Source organism: Leuresthes tenuis, unplaced genomic scaffold, assembly GCF_036924035.1.
Source record: "Leuresthes tenuis unplaced genomic scaffold, fLeuTen1.0.hap1 SCAF_16, whole genome shotgun sequence".
Classification (NCBI taxonomy): Eukaryota; Metazoa; Chordata; class Actinopteri; order Atheriniformes; family Atherinopsidae; genus Leuresthes; species Leuresthes tenuis.
Window position 1 is genome coordinate 3,616,935 of NW_027325370.1, and position 19,735 is coordinate 3,636,669.

At 42.0% G+C, this 19,735-nt stretch overlaps 3 protein-coding genes across 5 annotated transcripts; 2 read left to right on the forward strand and 1 right to left on the reverse strand.

Annotated features, from left to right (window-relative positions):
* Positions 1-2,843: 2,843 nt before the first annotated feature.
* On the reverse strand, positions 2,844-6,452 carry LOC140271823 (keratin, type II cytoskeletal 8). Its single transcript, XM_072367127.1, has 9 exons — positions 6,119-6,452; positions 5,786-5,994; positions 5,626-5,686; positions 5,360-5,455; positions 5,115-5,279; positions 4,725-4,850; positions 4,175-4,395; positions 3,064-3,110; positions 2,844-2,951 (listed from the first exon to the last, which is right to left on the reverse strand). The coding sequence occupies exons 1-9, from the start codon at positions 6,380-6,382 to the stop codon at positions 2,866-2,868; spliced, it is 1,275 nt and encodes a 424-aa protein (XP_072223228.1). The 5' UTR covers positions 6,383-6,452; the 3' UTR covers positions 2,844-2,865.
* Positions 6,453-8,874: 2,422 nt separating this feature from the next.
* On the forward strand, positions 8,875-11,866 carry LOC140271544 (deoxyribonuclease-1-like). Its single transcript, XM_072366804.1, has 9 exons — positions 8,875-8,979; positions 9,254-9,342; positions 9,424-9,510; positions 9,594-9,706; positions 9,880-9,992; positions 10,184-10,341; positions 10,436-10,532; positions 10,617-10,749; positions 11,682-11,866. The coding sequence occupies exons 1-9, from the start codon at positions 8,899-8,901 to the stop codon at positions 11,840-11,842; spliced, it is 1,032 nt and encodes a 343-aa protein (XP_072222905.1). The 5' UTR covers positions 8,875-8,898; the 3' UTR covers positions 11,843-11,866.
* A 538-nt stretch (positions 11,867-12,404) lies between these two features.
* Positions 12,405-18,211, forward strand: abtb1 (ankyrin repeat and BTB (POZ) domain containing 1). 3 transcript variants are annotated; one of them, XM_072367284.1, is made up of 12 exons: positions 12,405-12,541; positions 13,356-13,418; positions 13,500-13,555; positions 13,648-13,792; positions 13,879-14,038; positions 14,133-14,178; positions 14,858-14,974; positions 15,116-15,228; positions 15,311-15,409; positions 15,493-15,660; positions 16,236-16,436; positions 17,199-18,211. In XM_072367284.1, the coding sequence occupies exons 1-12, from the start codon at positions 12,477-12,479 to the stop codon at positions 17,403-17,405; spliced, it is 1,440 nt and encodes a 479-aa protein (XP_072223385.1). In that variant the 5' UTR covers positions 12,405-12,476; the 3' UTR covers positions 17,406-18,211. The 3 variants fall into 3 exon arrangements, with proteins under 3 accessions (XP_072223385.1, XP_072223386.1, XP_072223387.1); XM_072367285.1 differs by having other exon boundaries at positions 12,466-12,726; XM_072367286.1 differs by lacking the exon at positions 12,405-12,541 and adding an exon at positions 12,770-12,979 and having other exon boundaries at positions 13,356-13,555.
* Positions 18,212-19,735: the final 1,524 nt, after the last annotated feature.

A 19,735-nucleotide genomic window follows, 5' to 3' on the forward strand; every position in this document is an offset into this window, starting at 1 on the left:
GTCTTAGAGACAAGGGCGTACTGCAAGTACACATAATCCCTCCCATAAGAGCAAGGAGAAAAAAAGGGACTCAAAGTAGGTCTGTGTACAATGACGGAAAATAGGTATCTGATCAAGAAATTACATTTTAAGATGCGCTTTCTCCTCCACTGCATTTAACAGCTGTCTTTATTTAACCTGTTATGGCCATAATGTCAAAACAGTAGCCTAAAAATATAAGGAAGTGTTAAATTAACATGTGGGGATAAATTACGGAAGCCGTGCGCGGCTAAATAATAATTTAACCGCTACGATATTAAAGCGATGCTTCTTTCATAAAAGGCCAGATCAAAACTATGATAACAACTATATAAAAAACACGCGTTTTAATTAGTTTATTTTCGTTATTCTTTGGGTCCCAGTTATCTTTGAGGGCAGTTTTTTAAATTATTGAAGCAACAGAATATTATGAAACCTCTGTGGTTTCCTTATGGCCAAGCCCACACGTGGCAGGCGTTAGCTTGCTAGTCTGTTGTCTTGATTTCCACAGAGGAAACTGGTGATATGTGGTCACAATCCTTTATTTCAGGGCGGCGTGGTCGAAAATTGAAACGTATTACTTCTACTTTGGATGGTGGAAAAACTGTCGTTTCCCACTGTAACACACGGTTACTGGTAAAACGTGTCAGATAGTGCTAACTTTAGGAGTTTGATGTGAGTTAGACGACCCAGAACAGCTGGAAGATTTAAGGTTATCCTGCTGTAGGCTAATGGAAACCGGACAAATCAGATCAGTGCGTGCCAACACAGAAGGTGGCGGTAATGCACCTTAAAGCTGGTTACAAGGCGGAGGGAGAAACTTTAGAGAGCTGATGGATGTGATGTTTCATCTCAGAGCGTCTGTGTCGGCGATGTATGTAAAGCAGCCTTAAAAGCTGAGGGTGAAGAAGTATTTTCTTTAATAAAGACTAAACGAACCAAAGAGGCTGCGGGGCAGGATGTCGCAAAAGCATTCCGGAAGTAAATCCACAATAATAATAATTATTTTTAAAAAATTACAATGAACAGCAATGGGCAGGGCAGAGTAAGAAAAATAAATAAATAACCAACAGCAACAAGCCACAAAAAGGGGAAGCAGCAAGCTTCAACCCAGTTGGTGGAAACACTCAAACGGAAGTCGCTCTTTCAAAATAAAACAGGAAGTGAACCAAAACACAGAAAGAAGCAGACCAAAAGGACACGATCCAGACAAGCAAACAACAACAAACCGCTGACCAAGAGAGTATAAACTACTAGCTGTGGCCATGCAATAAATATTAGCTCGAGGAATTTCAGTTAATCAAGAAAATGTGGGGACATCAACCATACCTACGGCAGTGCAGCCAGATCAGTTCACCTGGAACGGGTGAACATTTTGCATCACAAATACTGTTGCTGAATTGTGTGTTTTGATTTAAACCGAAGTTGTTTTTCAGAAGGTTCCATCAGATCACTTCAAATTAAAGGTGAAATCACTTTGCTTTCACATCGTCAAGAAACTATGTTGGAGGAGGCTCCGGTGTTGTAATAATTTCTGCTCCTTAACGAGAACTGCTACTTCGTGGTTTTGCGCATGCGCCGAGCCGATTTGAAGCCCTGGTTTCGGCTCATCAGTCCACGCTGTGTTAACGGTGAGTTAACATCGGCGGTGAGGTTATTAGCAGTCATGCATGAATGCATTGAGTAGCGGGAGCTTTATTTGATAGGATGTTATTGTGCTATCAAAATATGCTACCCCTGATATAAATAAATGTCTTTACACGTTTTATAATTACACACAGGAGAGACGAAAACACTCACTTTATGCCTTTATTTGATATACAGAGGTAGAAAACCATAAAGTAGCATGTTTTGATAGGGTAGCTTAAATCGATAGACACACCTATAAGTTTATGCGGCGGTAGCAATTCTCGACAAAGCAGCAGAAATCGACAGAACGACAGAGGCCAAAATGTCACTTTACCCACTTATACAGTGACACTTTCTCCTAATCACTTGTTTGTATATACTGGTTTTATTTATTTATTGAGGCTGCTAATTTGCACACTGCAGATATTGTATCTAGTTACTTATTTTATTTTTATTCTTATTCTTATTCTTATTCTTATGCTTATTCTTATTCTTATTCTTTATTTCTTCTTATCTTTATTTTATTTTTAATTTAATTTAATTTAATTTAATTTAATTTTTGTTTTATTCATATTTCAATTTTAATTTAATTTAATTTTATTCAATTTAATTTAATTTTGTACTTTCCCCCTTGTTCCATAACTGTTGCACAGCAATTTCCCTCGGGATAAATAAAGCTTCTTGAATCTTGAATCATGAAATATATTTATTTAAAAAAAAGGGGGGGAGGTCAAAGCTGACAGGTGTTATTCAGCAGCCATTATACAGCATATTTATACAACATTATACAGCATTATTTAAATGGCCAGTAATCTAATTCTTTATTTGACAGATGCCACAAAAAAGCTTGCATTTCTGAGTATTGTGAAGGAAAGTGTTTTTCTCTAATAAATCAGCTGCATGCTCAACTGTGGCACAAAATCATCGAAATAAACTGAGCTAAGATTTCAAGTGGCAGAGTAGCAACAGACCAACACAAAACATCCAGCTTTTAAAGCCTCGAAGCAGTTGTTTGAAGAAAGACAAGTTTGCAGCTGTTGTTTAAAGATTTATTTAGTTACTGGTAATTCATGTGAAGAAGGGAAACACACACACACACACACACGGCTCATTTGTGCAGTTGGCTTTTACAGTGGCAAGTTCCAAAGAGATTAATGTAAAGGCAGCATTTAAAGGGTCACCCTGGCACCCGGTGAACACTGCAGCCTGTTTTCGGCTTTAGCTGTATGACCTGTCTTGGGTCTCCACTGTCTTGATGAGGATTGGGCCAGACCTTCTCCGCTGGCGGCTGTCAACCATGGTGGCTGTTAGGACAAAGGGAGGACACTGAAGCAAACGCACCACGGACAGGATAGCGGATGGCACTGATTTAGCATTGGTGCTAATGATGGAGTTGCTTTTTTGTGAAATACTCACTTTGGGTGGGCACAGTTTGGATGCTGACAATAGACTGCTGTCCAAGTCTGTCAATGAGAAAGCAGGAAATACAGTGAATAGAAGATGTGTAAAGAAAGAAGTTCCCACAGAGAGGACAGTTGAGGAAAGGCTGTTTATTTGAGTTGAACCACTATAGTGTTAATCTCATTGCACCCCCCCCCACCAGCCACAGTGAAACTGAGTGACTGACCCTAAAGTGGGCTGATTTCGGACACTTTTAGCTGTCTGACTAAAGAAGCAAAAAGACACGTGTGAAGGAAAGCGGTTTTATTGGGATTTCAGCCGCTTTATTTTACAAAGAGATGGAATCCTCAGCTATCTGAGCCCGGTTGAGCGTGTCCATAGCAGGAGTGATACGATCTCCAGCTGCATTATTCTGGGTTTGAGAAGCTCAGTTTTGTACGATTTCTACACGTTTGATTCACATTTAGATTCAAAGCAGCGTAGTGAGGTGGAGCGCTTGCTCTGACAAGGCACACAAAGCTTAGATTGGATCGGTTTAGGTAAAAAAAAAATCGAAAACACTTGTTCTGAAGTGTCTGATTGAAGCTTTAGTAGCTCGTGATTATGCTCCCTGGTCTTTAAGCAAACTGCCAAGAGGCAGATTTGCATTGCCAGTGAGGTTTTGTCCATAAAGTTTTAACCAAATGATGATGAGTTGTTGCAGAAGTAATTAAAATGTATGGTTTTTTTTGCTAAACACGGCCCAAACTCAAGCCTCCCACCAACCCTGAATTAAGTTAAGCGGGTATAAGCAATGGATGCATCGTTTTTTATCACACATTCAGACCTGTGTCGCCCCGTTGCTATGGGAACTGCAGTACCCACACATTGCATCGGGTCTCGACGGGTTAAAAGCGGTGAGAACGTTAAAAGCTGTCAGTTCAAGTCCCTCAAATACTTTGTGCATGAGTCAGTATTTCGTTTACTCAAGTAACTAATAATTAAAGTAAAAAATAATTCTGTGAGCACATTCATTCATCTCTAATGGCTCTTCAGGAACTCCGGCTATTGTTGAGTATCCTGAGGCAAGGCAGATTTAAATTTCTGAGAGTGGTAACCGAGCCAGAGATCTCCCAATGCGACTCACCTTTCTTCCTCTCCCTCCAGCAGCTTCTTGTAGGTGGATATCTCTATGTCGAGGGCCAGCTTGACGTTCATGAGCTCCTGGTACTCTTTGAGCTGCCATGCCATTTTCTGCTTGGCCTGCTGCAGAGCCTGCTCCAGCTCCTTGATGCGGCACCTGGCATCTGCCACCGCTTGTTCCCCGAGTGTTTCCACCTCAGCAATGCCAACATTGAGGTTGGCAACCTGCACGGAAATGAAATTTCATGGAAATCTGAGCTTGTCAGTCACACCTTTTAAGTGGAAGTCAAGGCTCCTTGACAAAGTGACAAAGGGCCTGGAATGTGATAATTACAGGTGATTGTCATGTGTGACAATCACCTGTAATTATCATTATCACTTGAATGTGTAGAAGTGGCCGTCACCACTGTAGTCCTCATTTCTGTGGCTGCTTAAGGTTTTAGAAAGCAATGTCTGCCACGTGGCCTTTTGGATTAGTTTAGATGCCCTCACACGACAAACTGTAAGCCCTCATATGTCTTTGTGTTGGAATGAATCGGAAACCTTAAACTCACTTGTGTCTTTGCAGCATCAGTCTCTCGCTGTAGACGGGTGATCATTCGCTTGAGCTCAGCTATTTCCCCCTTGGTTTTATGCAGCTCACTGTCATACTTGTTTGCCTCAGCCTCCATCTGGTTGAACTGGTATCGATTAGGATCAAACAGGAAAGCAAAGAATAGAAAACAGTAATTATCAGACCAGTCAAAGCTAGTTCAGGCTCATCTTGTAGATTGTTAGCTAACTGTTGACCCTTTATTACTCCCAACGTTTGAACTGAAACTTGTTTTACAAATTGGCTCGTCACACAAAGGTATGTGAGCAGCTAACCCAAAGCTGCTTACATGCATTACATGCCTATATGACATTTACCACCTTGCTTTAGACCCTGGTCATCTATGCCTCACCTTGGTCTTGTACCAGCTTTCAGCCTCTTCGCGGCTGCGGGCAGCAATGTCCTCATACTGAGCCCGAACGTCACACACAATCTGATCCATGTTCAGGCCACGGGAGTTGTCCATCTGCACCACCACATTGGTCTCCTCCAGACTCTCCTGCATCTCGCGCAGCTCCTTTTATGGAAAAACACAAACGGAACAGTAAGAGGAGAAAATCCAGACAGATCACAGCGGATTTTGAGGCGTTTATGTACCATATCATGCAGATTCTTTAGGAAGTTGAATTCATCTGTGAGACTATGCACCCCGTCGTTTAGCTCCACATTTGACATGTACCCTGAATCCAGATCCTGGAGGCAAAAATAAAAATAAATAACCCTTTCTCAAACTTTTTGGTAAGAATCGTTTCGTGACTCAACAGACGACCATGTTCCACAGCAGCCAAATTGGAGAAAACAGGTTTAAAGTTGCAAATGAAACAGGAATTTTTTTATTTCTTTTAATCGTTATGATCGTTTACCTTTTTGAGCATGACAAACTCATTCTCTGCATCAGACCTTTTGCTGATCTCTTCCTCATACCTGAAACAGCCACAGATATGACAGACATTACTCATCGTGAGCCCTTTCTTATTGTGTGCTAAAAACATCATCTCCGGCTCTCGGATGCATGTGTCTCACTTGGTCTTGTAGTCGTCCACTTGTTTGTGCATTTCGCTGTTGTCTGCCTGAAGTCTCTGCTTGTCTTTGCCGATAACGTCCAGCTGCCTTTGCAGGGTGGCAATGTAGGCCTTCAGCATGGGCTCAATGTTGGAGGAAGCAGAGGTCTGGCTTTGCATCAGTTTCCACTTAGTTTCCAGCATTTTGTTCTCCTTCTCCAGGTTTTGCACCTTGAACACAAGGTTTAAACAATGGCTCAAAGACTGCCTTTTAGCTTGTTTTGTACAACCAGGATTATCCATATCATATACATTCCACTTGCCAAACAAGAATGTGAGTGAAATTTCTTTTTACCTTATCAATGAACGAGACAAAGCGGTTGTTCAGACCCTTGATCTGGTCTTTCTCCTTTGTGCGAACAGCTTGGACAGTGGGGTCGATGTCTATCTTCAACGGGGTGAGAAGGCTTTTGTTGATGGTTACAGCCTTAATGGGAGCCCCAGAGTTAGGGGCTGTGCTCATTCTGGGGATGGAGTAGGATCCCAAGGACAAGCTGCTGAAGCCCCCAGAGGACGCGTAAATGCCAGGGCGGGTGCTGCGCTTGCTCCTAAAACTCATCGTGGTGCTGTTTGGAGATCTCACTGCTGGTGAAGAGTGTTCAGGTGGTGGTGGTGTTCTTCTGTGTAAGTCTTATCTGTTTTTGGAGACTTTATAAGGCAGAACTGGGAGTGGCCCGATAGTTATGTGAATGTGGGTTAACCAGTCTGACACATGCCACCTGTTCTCCCACCTACCCCCCTGAAAAGATTCTTTCAGTTGTTGTGCCAGAATCTTATCTTGCACTAAAGATCGAACTGTATTTTCTTTTTTCTTTTAAATACACAAGAAATGCCCTTGACTCTGGGCCAAACTCTCGTTGTAGCTTTGTTGTGTCGAATCACATTCCAAGTTCAGCTTGTTTCCAGTGTTTCCCGCGATAGTTTTGTTGTTTTTCCTGTTTCCGTTTGTTTTTAAATTAAAGTAATCAATTATTCGAGATGCTCATCACATTTAGGGCTATTACTAAGACCCCAGCACGGTTAGCAAAACATTTGCCAGACTTTTAGCATCTAACTGAATAATCTTGGCCATGTTTTTTAGGTCGAAAGGTCGAAAAAATCTCCTCAAGGGCCAAATCAATTGGATATTATTTCCTCTGTTTGCTGATTTATTGGGTTCTTGTCTATAAATGGGAATACAGGTGTTCATTTTTCTCCTAAAGGTCTGTGATGGCAGACCCAGAAAAGACTCAATTGCAAGGATGAAGTGTATCACCATGGCAACTTAGGCTGTAAGCCTAACCTGTCCTGGGGGTTTTGAGATAAGGGATCAACACCTCCTAACTAATCACTTCTTTTGGAAATTGACAATATGTTAACAGCCAGAATCTCTCTGGAACTTAGCTGAAACTGTAGCCTGAAACTGAGACTGATTACTAAAAAACTTATTTCTGCTGACTTTCTAACAGTTACTTTAAATAATCAAAATCATCACTAAAAATACAAAAGACTTTCAAGCTTTTATCACATACTGGTTGAGATGATATTTGTAGGTTCATATTGATATCTTATGGTGTTTTAAAGATTTATAGAAATAGCCACACCTCTAAAACTCCCTTGGTCAGCATTTCAGAGCCTGAAAGAGAGAAAATAAACGTAGACTGATTTGAATTGCTTTCATGTTTGTTTATTTTGCTTCCTACAAGGAGCATTTAGAGCAGCCGGCTGACAAGATAAGACTGAAACTTTCTCACATACTTTAAGATATCATCTGCATTCCCCTTTTTTTTCTCTCATGGCATCTATGCTTCCTGTTTTGGCTGCTGCAGCTGTCTGTCTTTGATGGAATTACTGATTGGGGCTGTTCACCTGTTGCCCACGCATCTGGGTTGATAAAGATCTCCATTTTAGGCGTTAGCTAAAACAGATCACCTACAGATACTGAGTATTTGTTGAACCTGCTTTGTAGTGCACCCCCAAGTGTCTCAAACGTCATAGTTTAACAAGCAAATATCAGAAATCCAAGAGAAATTATCAATTTTATTGGCAAGACAAAACCAGGAATGAACTGAAAGACATAAGACAGCAAAAGCCTGAGGAAACCAGGCTAAAAAAGCTCATGAAACAGCCTGGCAAAGAATGACTGAGCCAGAGGAGTTAATATGCAACGCGAGAGATGACATACAAAACCAGGCATTTAATTCAGGAAAAGACTGGAAATAAGTTGGCAAAGTACTGAGTACAAACACAGGATATAATATATAATAATATAATAAAATAAAAATAAATAATAATATACAAAATAATAACAGATAGTTACATGAGAATCCTCACAGGACCAAAGATTATATCATGAATGCAATAAGCAGTCATCACCAAAGAAGTGCAGTGAACCAGCAAGTTTTGGTGCGCCTTTTAATTCCCAGGATTCCCATCCTGTTACAAAACCACTGAGTAAAGTATGTTTGGACAGAGATGAGGGTGAGAAGCAGCATCCGGGCAAGCAGCGGAGGTGAAGGCGCGGCTAATGCACACATTTCTAGGTCTGCACAGGGTGTTGAATTACATCTGAGCCACATTAAGCCATATAGGGATTATTATAAGAAAAAAATACCTCTAAATATGTCATTTAAACAAGCTGTGAATGTAATTTCTTTATTATTATAAACGCTAGGTACACATGCTTTCTCATGATGATATAATTCGTATTCTATTTGTGTATATTTGTGTATTTACGTTTTATGTACAATAAAGATGGTTGCCATGGCATTGACTGCCCTTAATCACATCAAGTGTGAACAGAGGAACCGGTCTGTCCACTCGATGTGAAATCCTTTTTCAAACTCTCCCTCCCTTCTGTCGTGGAACCAAATAGCCAGTAACTTTCCTCCGCTAAACAACCACAACCAAGAGCTGGTTTATTCCACAGGTCTGACATGCCTGTGTGCGACTGACGCTGCACCATTTCCATCTGGACATTACTAGAGGTAATTAAGGTTGGGGAAACACAGATTTAAGTGTATGTATGAATGAAAGCTCATATGTTTATTTACCAGAAGATTAAATGTCTCATTCTCGCTCTTCTTCTGTCAGATTATGAAGATCGCTGCATTCAACGCACAGAGGTTTGGACTGGCAAAAGTCTCAGATCCAGATGTCTTGTCTATCCTGGTCAAGGTAAAACAGCAGTAACTGGAATTATTGATGCACTGTAAAGCTTCGTGGCGACTGTTTCCAGAGACAATCCTCACATTACACCGGCGGATTAGTTATTACCTGCTTCGGTCTTGTCACTGATGTGGTTCTTGGGAAGCTGCCAGGTGTGGTGTGAAATACGATAATGAAAATGGTACCTGTTTTGTAACTGTTTTGAGTTTATCGTGACAAACTCCGGAGGGAGGGGGGGCAGAACAAACAGATCCCAAAGCCTGATAACAGAGGTCTTTTGCAGATTGTGTCTCGATACGACATCATAGTCATTCTGGAGGTTGTGGATGTGAGTGGGGCTTCTATTAAACTGCTCCTGGAGGAACTTAATAGGTAATTTTACGTTTTATATAATCCACTGCGGCTGCCTTTGACAGTACAACACAATGACAACACGCTTGCTTTGACTTTCAGGGTGAACACATCCAATCACTACGCACTGCAGCTGAGTGCCCGCCTCGGAAGGACCAGATACAAAGAACAATTTATGTTTCTCTACAGGTAAATCATTCATCATGCCACCAGATTTCGAAATATAACCGCCAAAAAGCTGCGTAAAAACACATTTTGCTCCCCACTGATAGGGATAATGTGGTCGACCTGATTGACAGCTATCAATATGAAGACAACCAGCCGAATGACGTGGATGTGTTTGTAAGAGAACCCTACATTCTCTTCTTCAAACCTCGCAACACAGGTCAGTCTCTGCACTTGACTCAGGCTTGAAGAGTAACAGGGAGGGTTGTTTTAACATGGCCTCTGGGCTTTTCTGAGTCACGTCTATGCTGTATGCAGACAGTATTAAGCTATGTCACAGTGGGGGAGTATTATTAAGCATGTGGAGTGAGTTGAGAGTCGTTTCTGACGCAGTGCTGAAGGATCTCGTGCTGATCCCAGTCCACACCACACCGCAGGATTCGGAGAGAGAGCTGGATGAGCTGTACGAGGTCTTTCTGGTGGTCAAAGACAAGTGGAAAACTGATGTGAGGGGCAATTTCTTGGTTTTATACTCATAACCACACCTACTTCTATATATCTGGAATAGCTGCTATTACTGCAGCTGACATGACCTGCGAATAATCACTGAAATACCGAAGTTCTGAATTGTATCATTTCAGTGAATGGATATTGTAGTAAGTTATGATAGCACTGGCTGTTTTTGATATCCTCTCAGAATGTAATGATCCTGGGGGACTTCAGAGCGGATGGTGCGTTTGTCACCCCTAAAGAAATGGAGGGGATCCGGATTCACAGGGACAAGAATTTCCACTGGCTGATTGCTGATGATGTGGACACCACTGCAAGAACAACCACTGATCACACCTACGACAGGCAAAGATTTGTGACAGGATTGTTTCTTTTCAGGAAGGGAATGTTTGTATTGTTGCATGAAATCATGAGCTTAAGTAATGCTTTTCTGCGGCAGGATTGTAGTGTATGGAGAGGACATGCTGGCAGCCATTGTGCCAAACTCAGCCAAGCCATTTAATTTCCACAAAGAGTTCGCCATGACAGAAGAAATGGTGAGTTAGCCTTCTTTACCACAGTGAAAGAGACATTTTCCCTGGTTAGAATATTCCTCAATCATTGCACACAACCTCCTACAGGCTCTGAGAGTGAGTGATCACTACCCTGTTGAGGTGGAATTAATCTGCGCTTCTCCTTTCTGGATGAAAAGGACCAACAAAAGACGAGCAAATGTTGAGTCCCAGCTAGTCTCAGTTAACAGATCTGTCACAGGTAAGGAGCAAAGTTGTAATTTACTCTGTCTAATCACTAGGAGACATGACGACTAGACTTTGTATGTAATGTTTGTTTCTTTTAATAGTCACAATGTGTTGTTGCCTCTGGGAAAGACAAATATGTAAGGAATGTGGGAGTGTCTACATCTGAATATAATTAGTTACTGCTCATGTTTTCAGGATTTTGTGAATAACAAACGTTTGCATTATACGGTGTGAAGGTTTGGTTGTGTGACATCGCTCAGATTATCCTCAGTGCATTGAAAAGATATTAATCCGTTGTTGCACCTCTCCTGTTTTCTCACATTACAGCCTTCAGTTTAAATAAGAAGAATTTATGCCAGAGACTTATATTAAAAGTCTGAATTGGTGAAGTGAGACATAGCTTAGTCCACTTGTGTGTGAGAGTCTGTCTCTATGACCACTTTAAGATGCCCCCACAGAGGCTAAAATTAGCGACCGGATGTCTCTAAACACACTTAAGTTGAATCATAGTAAAACTGAAGTTCCGTAGTTTTCTTTTCCCAAATCAGCTTCCAATAATGCTGCTTATAAACTGATAACACATGATAAACATCTTCAGTCGAGGAACAAAGCAGAAAGTATGCTCTCTGGACTCTTTCCAGCAGACAGAAATGCTCATTCATACTTTTGTGTCGTCACACGTGACAACTCACGCCACCCAAGTTCCACGCTTCCAATTAAAATTCAGGACATAGTTCATAACCCCCCTCCTCCTCTATGAGAGCTCTGTTTTACTTTATTCATAGTTTAGCTGTTTCTTTTCGTTTTTATGTAAATCTCTTACATAAAACACACTTTAAATGTTTTGAAAGGTGCTATATAAACAACAATAACAAAATAAAAAGTAATCAACTAATTGATCAAATTCCTAAATGCGTGCGTTGTTGTGTGCTTTTCTATTTCCAGAGAGTTTGTCAGATGATGTGCTAAATCTGCAGAAGGAAACCCTGTTGCTGAAGCGAGAAAAACTTCAGCTGCAGATCAGCTTATTGAAACACAATCTTGTACCACCGGAGAAAAAAGGGAGATTTATTTCAGATCTTGATGAAACTGAATTCACATTGTAAAAAACTCCACAATTTTTCTTTTTTTTAAACAAACTAATAGGGAAGGACATTTCTTTTGTTGTTGTATATAACTATCTTCCCTGTAATCTGTGAATAAATAAACGCCTGATACACATTAACATGTATTTGACTGTGGATGCTCTCTGTGAAAAGGGGTTTGCTTTGCTGCAGTTAAAGGCAGAAACTGGGACATTTCAAGTCGTCCGACGGTGGAACGAAACAATGAAGAAGACAGAGCTTTTTATTCAAATAACTCAAGGAAACTGCATGTCAAGAACAGCGTAGAGTCTCATTCTTTATCGGATATTGTTGCAGTAAAATGTTTTTTCAGACGCGGAGAATGTTCGAAAATAACATGACGTCGAATGCTGCATTCGGGTTACCCGTTTGAGGTGGGAAATTTGAGTTTTAAAGCCATTTACGGGTTCTTACTAAGTCAAATTACGTCCCTTCTGCTTGAACTCTCAGTCGAATAAACTTGTTGTAAAAACTGTCTTGTTTTATAGTAATAATGTAATATCAAAGTAGATTCACAATAGAGAATTGTATAGCCTTTATTCGCTGACTTGCGAGGCGTCCTACATTCGCAGCTTTTCCGTACAGTACATGACGTAAGTGAACGCTCTCTGGTCACATGACCGCTGAAGCCTTCGACCAAAACACAGATGACCCGCAGGTTGTCAACAACAGTCCAAGGAGGTGTGTGAGCTTGCCAACTTTCTCAGCGTCCTAAGAGCAACCTGTGAAGCTACACCTAACCATCGCTCACCTGTCCGGCAGACAGGCCGTCTCAATGCATTACAGAGGACCGAAAACGCCGAGGAGACCATGGATGTGCACGACTTGTTTAGTAGTTGCAGAAAGGGCGACATTTGTAGAGTCAGGTAACCAGAGGCTGTGGTGACATTATTTTGGTTAGGCTAAAAGCCCCGTTCGTAAAGCATGTACAGTACGTGGGTACAGTTAAAGCATAGCCTTCTTTCTGCCTGCTTTCTTGCTGTTTGACTGTTTTGCATATAAACGGGAGTGGAAGCTAACATTAGCTGTGACAACACAGTAACTTTAGCTAACATTTGTAGGTCAGCTCCTCAGTTTCCAGATGCAACCAAGCTGTCAGGGTCAGATGGCCAAAGGATGGTACGTTCATACTTTCTGTGCTTTGGGAGAGTCCCGCTAATGACTAAATAGCGTTACAGTCCAACTCTGTAGAGAACTCTGTTTAAAGGTTTCAATTACTGTAACCCAGGTGATAAGGTGAAAACATCAGTCAGTTTAGTCATGATAAGTCAAGAACCCAGGGTTGTGTGATTAGAAAGAGGGGATTAAATTGTTGCATGAAGTTGCAGTTGTCCCATTTTGCTGCTTTGCACTACACTCAGGGATGATCCTGTTGTCATGCACCAATTTTAATCTCCCGAAGTTGCTTGACTTTGTGTCGCTCATTTGATAACAAGCTGTGATCGTGTTGATTCCAGCAAGTCACTGTATCCGCTCTTTTCATTTTCTCTCCAAGATACCTTGTTGAACAAAGAGACGTGGACCTCAATGTGAGAGATAAGTGGGACAGCACCCCTTTGTGAGTACAGTGAAAGTAATCCTCTGTCTAACACCCCGACATTATGATGAACGGTCGATATGAAGACACTTTGTCCATTAGGTATTACGCCTGCCTCTGTGGTCATGAGGAGCTTGTCCAGTACCTGTTGGCTAGTGGTAAGGCCGAGTAATGTGCTCATCATAGGGGTAAAAAACGAACGTTAATCATGCTTTTTTTAAAAAAAATAAATGTATTTCTTGACTTTCAGGGGCCAAGTGTGAAGCCAACACATTTGATGGGGAGAGATGTGTCTACGGCTCCCTGAATGACTCCATTCGACGCCTGCTCAAAGAGTATAAGTGTGTCAGTGTCCGTGCCATGCAGCGGAATGATTTTAACTACTTCCTGCACATGTGAGTGTGTCCCATCCCATCCAGGCGTTTACTTAACAGTAAACAGGAAACAGTTTGCAAGAAACACATCTGTATTCTGCCTTTAGGATACTGGAGCAGGGTCAGCACAGTGATGTCAAGTTCCTGGTTCACGGGCAAACATTTCCGGCGCACCGATGTATTCTCAGCGCACGCTCAGAGTACTTCACCGAAATGTTCGAGAGCAAATGGAAAGGAAAGAACCTCATCACCCTCAAGCATCCTTTGGTAAGTAAATGCCCTTTCTGCCTTGTGACTCTCATGTCTGTTATAGAATAAATAGAGTTTATGCCGATACAAATAAAAGCTGTTCTGATTTCAGATTAATCCTGCAGCCTTTGGAGCCATCCTGCAATATTTCTATACAGGTGAGTGTGCTTTGGAGCAGCAAGATGTCAGGCTGCTACACTTTAGATGCTGTTGAATTAGTAGTTTGTGCAGCTTCTCCATTGGAGCTGCTCAGAGGCCAGCATGTCGCACTGTTTGAATTTATTCCTGTAAAGGATGGACTGTCTCAAATATGCACGCCAAGAGTAGGAAAGACAGTTAGAGATCACGTATTGTCTAATCCGTTAAGAAGAGGCGCTCCTATTTCAAATCCAGATTTTGTTTTAATCACCATTTAGATTTAGAGAAGCACAGTCTGAGAGGCAGTTTTAAAGGCAGTGGTCCTAATGGGCGTCTCATTTGAACGTGTTTTGTGAAATTTGACCTGGCAGTATTTGTGTTCTCCTGCTAATAAGAGGTTTTGAATGCGTACCCCTTTAAAAAGGCAGCTGCAGTCTGTTGCACTCACTGGATTTAAAGCACTTTGTCAGTTTGCTGACTGCTCGTACTGCTTTGGAGCAACATTTTTATGAATGAGACCCAGCTTTGTTAGCATTTCACAAAATAAACTAGCTCAAAGACTTGAGAAAAACTAACACAACATCAAAGAGATTAGTTGAATAAAGACATAAAACAGATACAATTCCCGCCATTACTGATGCACAGATAAGAGTAGCTGTGCTGTGTCGAAGGTCAGTTTGTTTTTACTTCATGTTACAGGACGCATGGATATTGACATTAGTCTTCTGGAGGACAGCAGACGACTCGCTAAGCAGTGCAAAATGGCAGATCTTATCGAAGAGCTGGAGAATAAATGTAAACAGGTGTATGAGTTTGGTAAGACAGAGCTTTGGTTTGCATTTACAGCTACACTGCGAATCCATGCACTGATTGCACGTTGCCACAGTGATAAAACACAGTTTTCAAACAGTTTCAAAGTGCCAAAATGTCTTATTTCTTATTTCTGTCTTATTTAAGTGTCCAACAAGCCGGGAATCTGTGTGAAAGTTCTCAGCCTGGAGCCTCAGAGCTGTCAGCTGCAGGATGAGATGGCTCAGTTAGCAGACTGTGCGTTACCCACAGAACTAAGAGTGAGGACCTGATGGCAGCGTAATTAACAATTTCAGTACACTGCGCCTGCTTCCGTGCGTAACATCTGTCGATTCCTTTCAGGTTGGATTTGGTGAACTTCCCTTTAACAGAGTTGACCGTTTCCCTACTTATCCCGACATCTGCTTCAGAGTAGATGGCTACGATTTCTTATGTCATAAGGTACGAACTGGAAGCCCTAGCAGCACTCCTCAGACCCCTGTTCCGGTCCTGACACACTGCCTTTATCGTGTGTGTGTCTCCAGGCGTTTTTCTGCGGACGCAGTGATTATTTTAAAGCGTTACTGGAGGACCACTTCAGTGAGGGAGAGCAGCTGCAGTCCCAGCCCAGCACCCCAGTGATAACTTTACACAATATCTCCCATGAAACCTTCATCCACGTCATGTATTACATCTACACTGATGACACAGAGGTTTGTGCACGCTTTCTGTCAGAGGTGGACACACATTATTAATATTGTTATACACACTTATTATGCTTATTATATTATTTATAAAATGGGAGAAACTTGCTTCTCGTGACGATGAGTCATGAAAAGGTTGTCAGCTAAGAAAACCGCCATTGTGGACCAGATTGTGGCTGATAAACTGGTTTCTTACTGCAGGGCACGAGCCTTTTTAAAGAAAAACAACGTGCACTTTAACTATTGAACTTTTGATATCCCTGTACCGGGCCACGGGGTTCGAAGATAACTTAACAGAGCTAAAAGAGAGCAAATATTTAAGCTCCAAACGCAGCCTCAAATGAAGGCTAATGTGCTCTGTTTTCAGTAGCTGTGGAATTAAGCCAACAAGCGCATGAACCAAGGTGATGATTGTGGCTTCTGATTGGCTCACTGATGTGTTTACATCCTGAACCCTGCAGCACATCGAATGTTTAGATGAATTCTTCAGATGTGTCTTCGATCATCGACTGCCTGAAAGAATGAACTCTTAAAACACAATGTCTTTACAGAAGAAGCTAAATTGATTGCTGTTTTGTGTCCAGCTGATGATGGAGAACGTGTTTGATGTGCTGTGTGTGGCCGACATGTATCTGCTGCCGGGGCTGAGGCGACTCTGTGGGAAGACGCTGGCGAAGACTATTTGCGAGGACAACGTCGTGCACATGTGGAAGACGGCCAAGCTCTTCCGCCTCTCTCGGCTGGAGGATCAGTGCACAGAGTTCATGGCCAAGATAATCGAGCGGGTGGGTTTCCGTGTCTCTGTGTTGACGCCAGCCTGAGCGTCATTATGGGTGAATGACCTGAAATATCCCAGCTGATGGTTCATTACTGCTGTCTTGCCAATTAGATGTGATGTTTAACTCAACCTTCATGTTTGTATTGACTATAATGCTAGAGTTAGCATGCTTTTACTTTGAAAAACGGGGCAGGAGAAAAGCTTCTTCTGTAATTAGCTCACTGCACAATCTATGCAAACAGTCGTGTTTCATATTCAACATACAGATGTGAGAGTAGCATCCATAGTGAATGTACATATTACCCAAATTGCTCAACAGCTGTCTGTGTATAACTATCCAGCTTCTGTCAAAACAGTGGAATATGTACGGGTGAATTCTAAAGGGTGGGTTTATTTTCTTTGAAGCAGGTTTTTACGAGGCAGTTCCTTAGTGTATTGTCTGCAGCAGACTGTCGTTGACACACGCCTAGTTCGAAAGAAGTGCTGGCACGCAACCCTCGCCGCTGTGAACAGGCCCAGCAGCGAAACACGCTTTACTTATGTGATTATCAGCTTAAGAAAGTAAACCTAGATTACAGCAGGAAACATTTGACTTTTAAAGCAAACCTCAGTGGTACTCGACTAGCATTTTATCTTTTATCTGACTTTTATCACAGTGCAAAGTCTCATGAAAGGTTAATTTAGTGAGCAGAAAACAGAGTTCAGGATATTCTGGTCAGGCGTGTCCCCCTTAGGATACATTCACACCTGTTACACCCGTTTGTCACAGCTGGTGGATCGGGCTGAATTCGCCGAGATCGTAAAGGAGGATGCTGCATCACTGGAGGAGAGACAGGAGACGGACTCCGTCCCTCTGGTGGACGACATCCGCCACCACATCGCCAGCAACGTGCAGACGTACAGCGCGATCGAGGAGGCCAATCAGAAACTGGAGGCTTTGGAGGAGCTGCTCTGCAGCATCAATATTGACTGTTGAGACGTCAGGCTTTCATTGCAGCTGCTGTGGAGATGTTTGGGTGGACGCCTGTTAAGAGATAACTTAACAAGAGGTGAAACGTGATAACATGTGGATGTTTGCAATGTTAATTTTATTCACAGTGTATGGCACACAGTACACTATATACGCAGGGAGCTGGTTCTGATGTTACAAGAGACAGCTGGTAGCAGTTTAAAGCTTCTGAGGTAGACCTACCTTATGTGAGAGAAGCGTTTTGAAACTGTGGCTCAGTTCTACAAGATGGATTGTGAGTGACGAGCTCATCTTTTGCATATTTAAAACAGAACATTTGCATCACACATGCAAAACTTTATTTTAGACATTAGCTGCTAGAATCAACACTGGCAGAAAGCTCTGCTCTGTTCAGATGCAGTTTGGACCCGACGTGGATCGTGTGGAGCTTAATGAAATTTTATTGTTATTGTTTAGTGTTAAAAAAACCAACCGAGTCAGCATCAGGTGACACTTGAGAACTCTGTGTAAAGAAGTTCATGTTTGTATGATTGTCTGCTCCTCAAACTCCAGTTTTGATGTTATGTGAAATATGGTCAGATTGGATTTTGCAGCTCTTGTTCACCTCATTGTAGGATCGATAGTCCTCCAGTTTAAAATATTAGACGTTCACGCTCTAACAATATGGCCCTCGTTTAAACCTAAAATCATAAATCCTTTCTGCAAACCTCTTTGCCACGTGTGTGTAGTGGAACATGGAGTTATTGTCGCCCGCTGTCATGAAAAATAAATGAATGGTCGCCTCTAATTTTAACAATTAAACATGCTATAAACGAGCATAAGTTGTGTTTAATTCAACTTGAGTCTGTTTTGTTTTCTTAAAACTGAATAGCTTTAATTCTGACTTTATTTATTTAACCAAACAATGCTGAGACCACCTGAGATGACATCATCAGAGGCATCAATCCTTTTGTTGGGTGGATCTTAAGTGTGACTTCATGCTAACTTCATCTGGTCAAAATTTCCACCTGAACTGACGGGAAACCCTTTAAAGATACCCCAACACTAACCTCTTTACTTCTGGTTTGTAAAGAGGTGACATCACAACCATATGGATGTCCTGACACTGTCAGTTTTTTAACATTTTAACCATGTTTACAGTATTTACCTCCTACACCTGGTCGAGCCTCAAAAACAAGTAATTGAAATGTTTTCTTGAACATTTGTATTCCACTTTTTAAGTGGGGGGGGGGGGGGGGGGGGGCAGTCACCGAGTTGTTGAAAAATGCATGCTAAAGTGCTCGTTTGGGAGCCAAAACATGTGTTAAAGTGCCCTCTTGGGAGCCTAAACGGTGCTAAAGTGCCCGTTTGGGAGCCAAAACATGTGTTAAAGTGCCCTCTTGGGAGCCTAAACGGTGCTAAAGTGTCCGTTTGGGAGCCAAAACGATGCTAAAGTATCCTCTCGGGAGCCAAAACGGTGCTTAAGTGCCCTGAAGTGTCCTCTCGGGAGCCAAAATGCATGCTAAATTGCCCTCAAGTGCCCTCGCGGGAGCCAAAATGCATGCTAAAGTGTCCCCTTGGGAGCCAAAATGCGTGCTAAAGTGTCCCCTTGGGAACAAAAATGCATTCTAAAGTGCCCTCAAGTGTCCTCTCGGGAGCCAAAATGCGTGCTAAAGTGTCCCCTTGGGAGCCAAAACAGTGCTAAAGTATCCTCTCGGGAGCCAAAACGGTGCTAAAGTGCCCTTAAGTGTCCTCTCGGGAGCCAAAATGGTGCTAAAGTGTCCCCTTGGGAACAAAAATGCGTTCTAAAGTTCCCTCTCGGGAGCCAAAATGCGTGCTAAAGTGTCCCCTTGGCAGCCAAAATGCGTACTAAAGTGCCCCCAAGTGTCCTCTACAGTGATGAGGATGCGCTATATGTGCCCTTTTTTTTCTTCCCGCCCCTGCCCTTCAAAAAGTCTGTGCACGCCGCTGTATAGACCTGACTGTGATATAGTCATTAAGCATATTACGGTGGGACGTAAACTTTTGTTGAGACAGTTTACAAATGTCTTTCAAGTTATGCGAGTTGGGTGATAATGAGAAAAAATTAGCATAAACATTACAACTATATTCAGACTATAGTTAAACTTAACTCGGGTGTTTATTTTTAGATTAAAAACATGAATATCAAAAGTCTAAATGCAGGTCATAATCAGAGAAACAAGTTCCAGAAATCTGCTAAAGATGGCGCCATTTCTCATTTTATGGCGGACCTGCTGTGGGTTTCCTCTCACTGGAGAGTGGCTGTTTCGCAAACCTTCTCATGCGTTTGAAACAAACAATTCCCAGCTCTCTGAACTCATGGGAACCCTCCCTGA

Excerpts from the sequence above, each read along its gene's own strand:
- LOC140271823 (XM_072367127.1), bottom strand. The coding sequence starts at position 6,382 with ATGAGTTTTAGGAGCAAGCGCAGCACCCGCCCTGGCATTTACGCGTCC. Across the intron at positions 5,456-5,625 it reads AGTTTGTCATGCTCAAAAAG|GATCTGGATTCAGGGTACAT; the intron begins GTAAACGATCAT and ends TTTTGCCTCCAG. Across the intron at positions 2,952-3,063 it reads CCAAACTGTGCCCACCCAAA|CCACCATGGTTGACAGCCGC; the intron begins GTGAGTATTTCA and ends TTGTCCTAACAG.
- LOC140271544 (XM_072366804.1), top strand. The coding sequence starts at position 8,899 with ATGAAGATCGCTGCATTCAACGCACAGAGGTTTGGACTGGCAAAAGTC. Across the intron at positions 9,511-9,593 it reads CAATTTATGTTTCTCTACAG|GGATAATGTGGTCGACCTGA; the intron begins GTAAATCATTCA and ends CCCCACTGATAG. Across the intron at positions 10,342-10,435 it reads ACTGATCACACCTACGACAG|GATTGTAGTGTATGGAGAGG; the intron begins GCAAAGATTTGT and ends TTTCTGCGGCAG.
- abtb1 (XM_072367284.1), top strand. The coding sequence starts at position 12,477 with ATGACCGCTGAAGCCTTCGACCAAAACACAGATGACCCGCAGGTTGTC. Across the intron at positions 14,039-14,132 it reads TCACCCTCAAGCATCCTTTG|ATTAATCCTGCAGCCTTTGG; the intron begins GTAAGTAAATGC and ends TTCTGATTTCAG. Across the intron at positions 15,661-16,235 it reads TCTACACTGATGACACAGAG|CTGATGATGGAGAACGTGTT; the intron begins GTTTGTGCACGC and ends TTTTGTGTCCAG.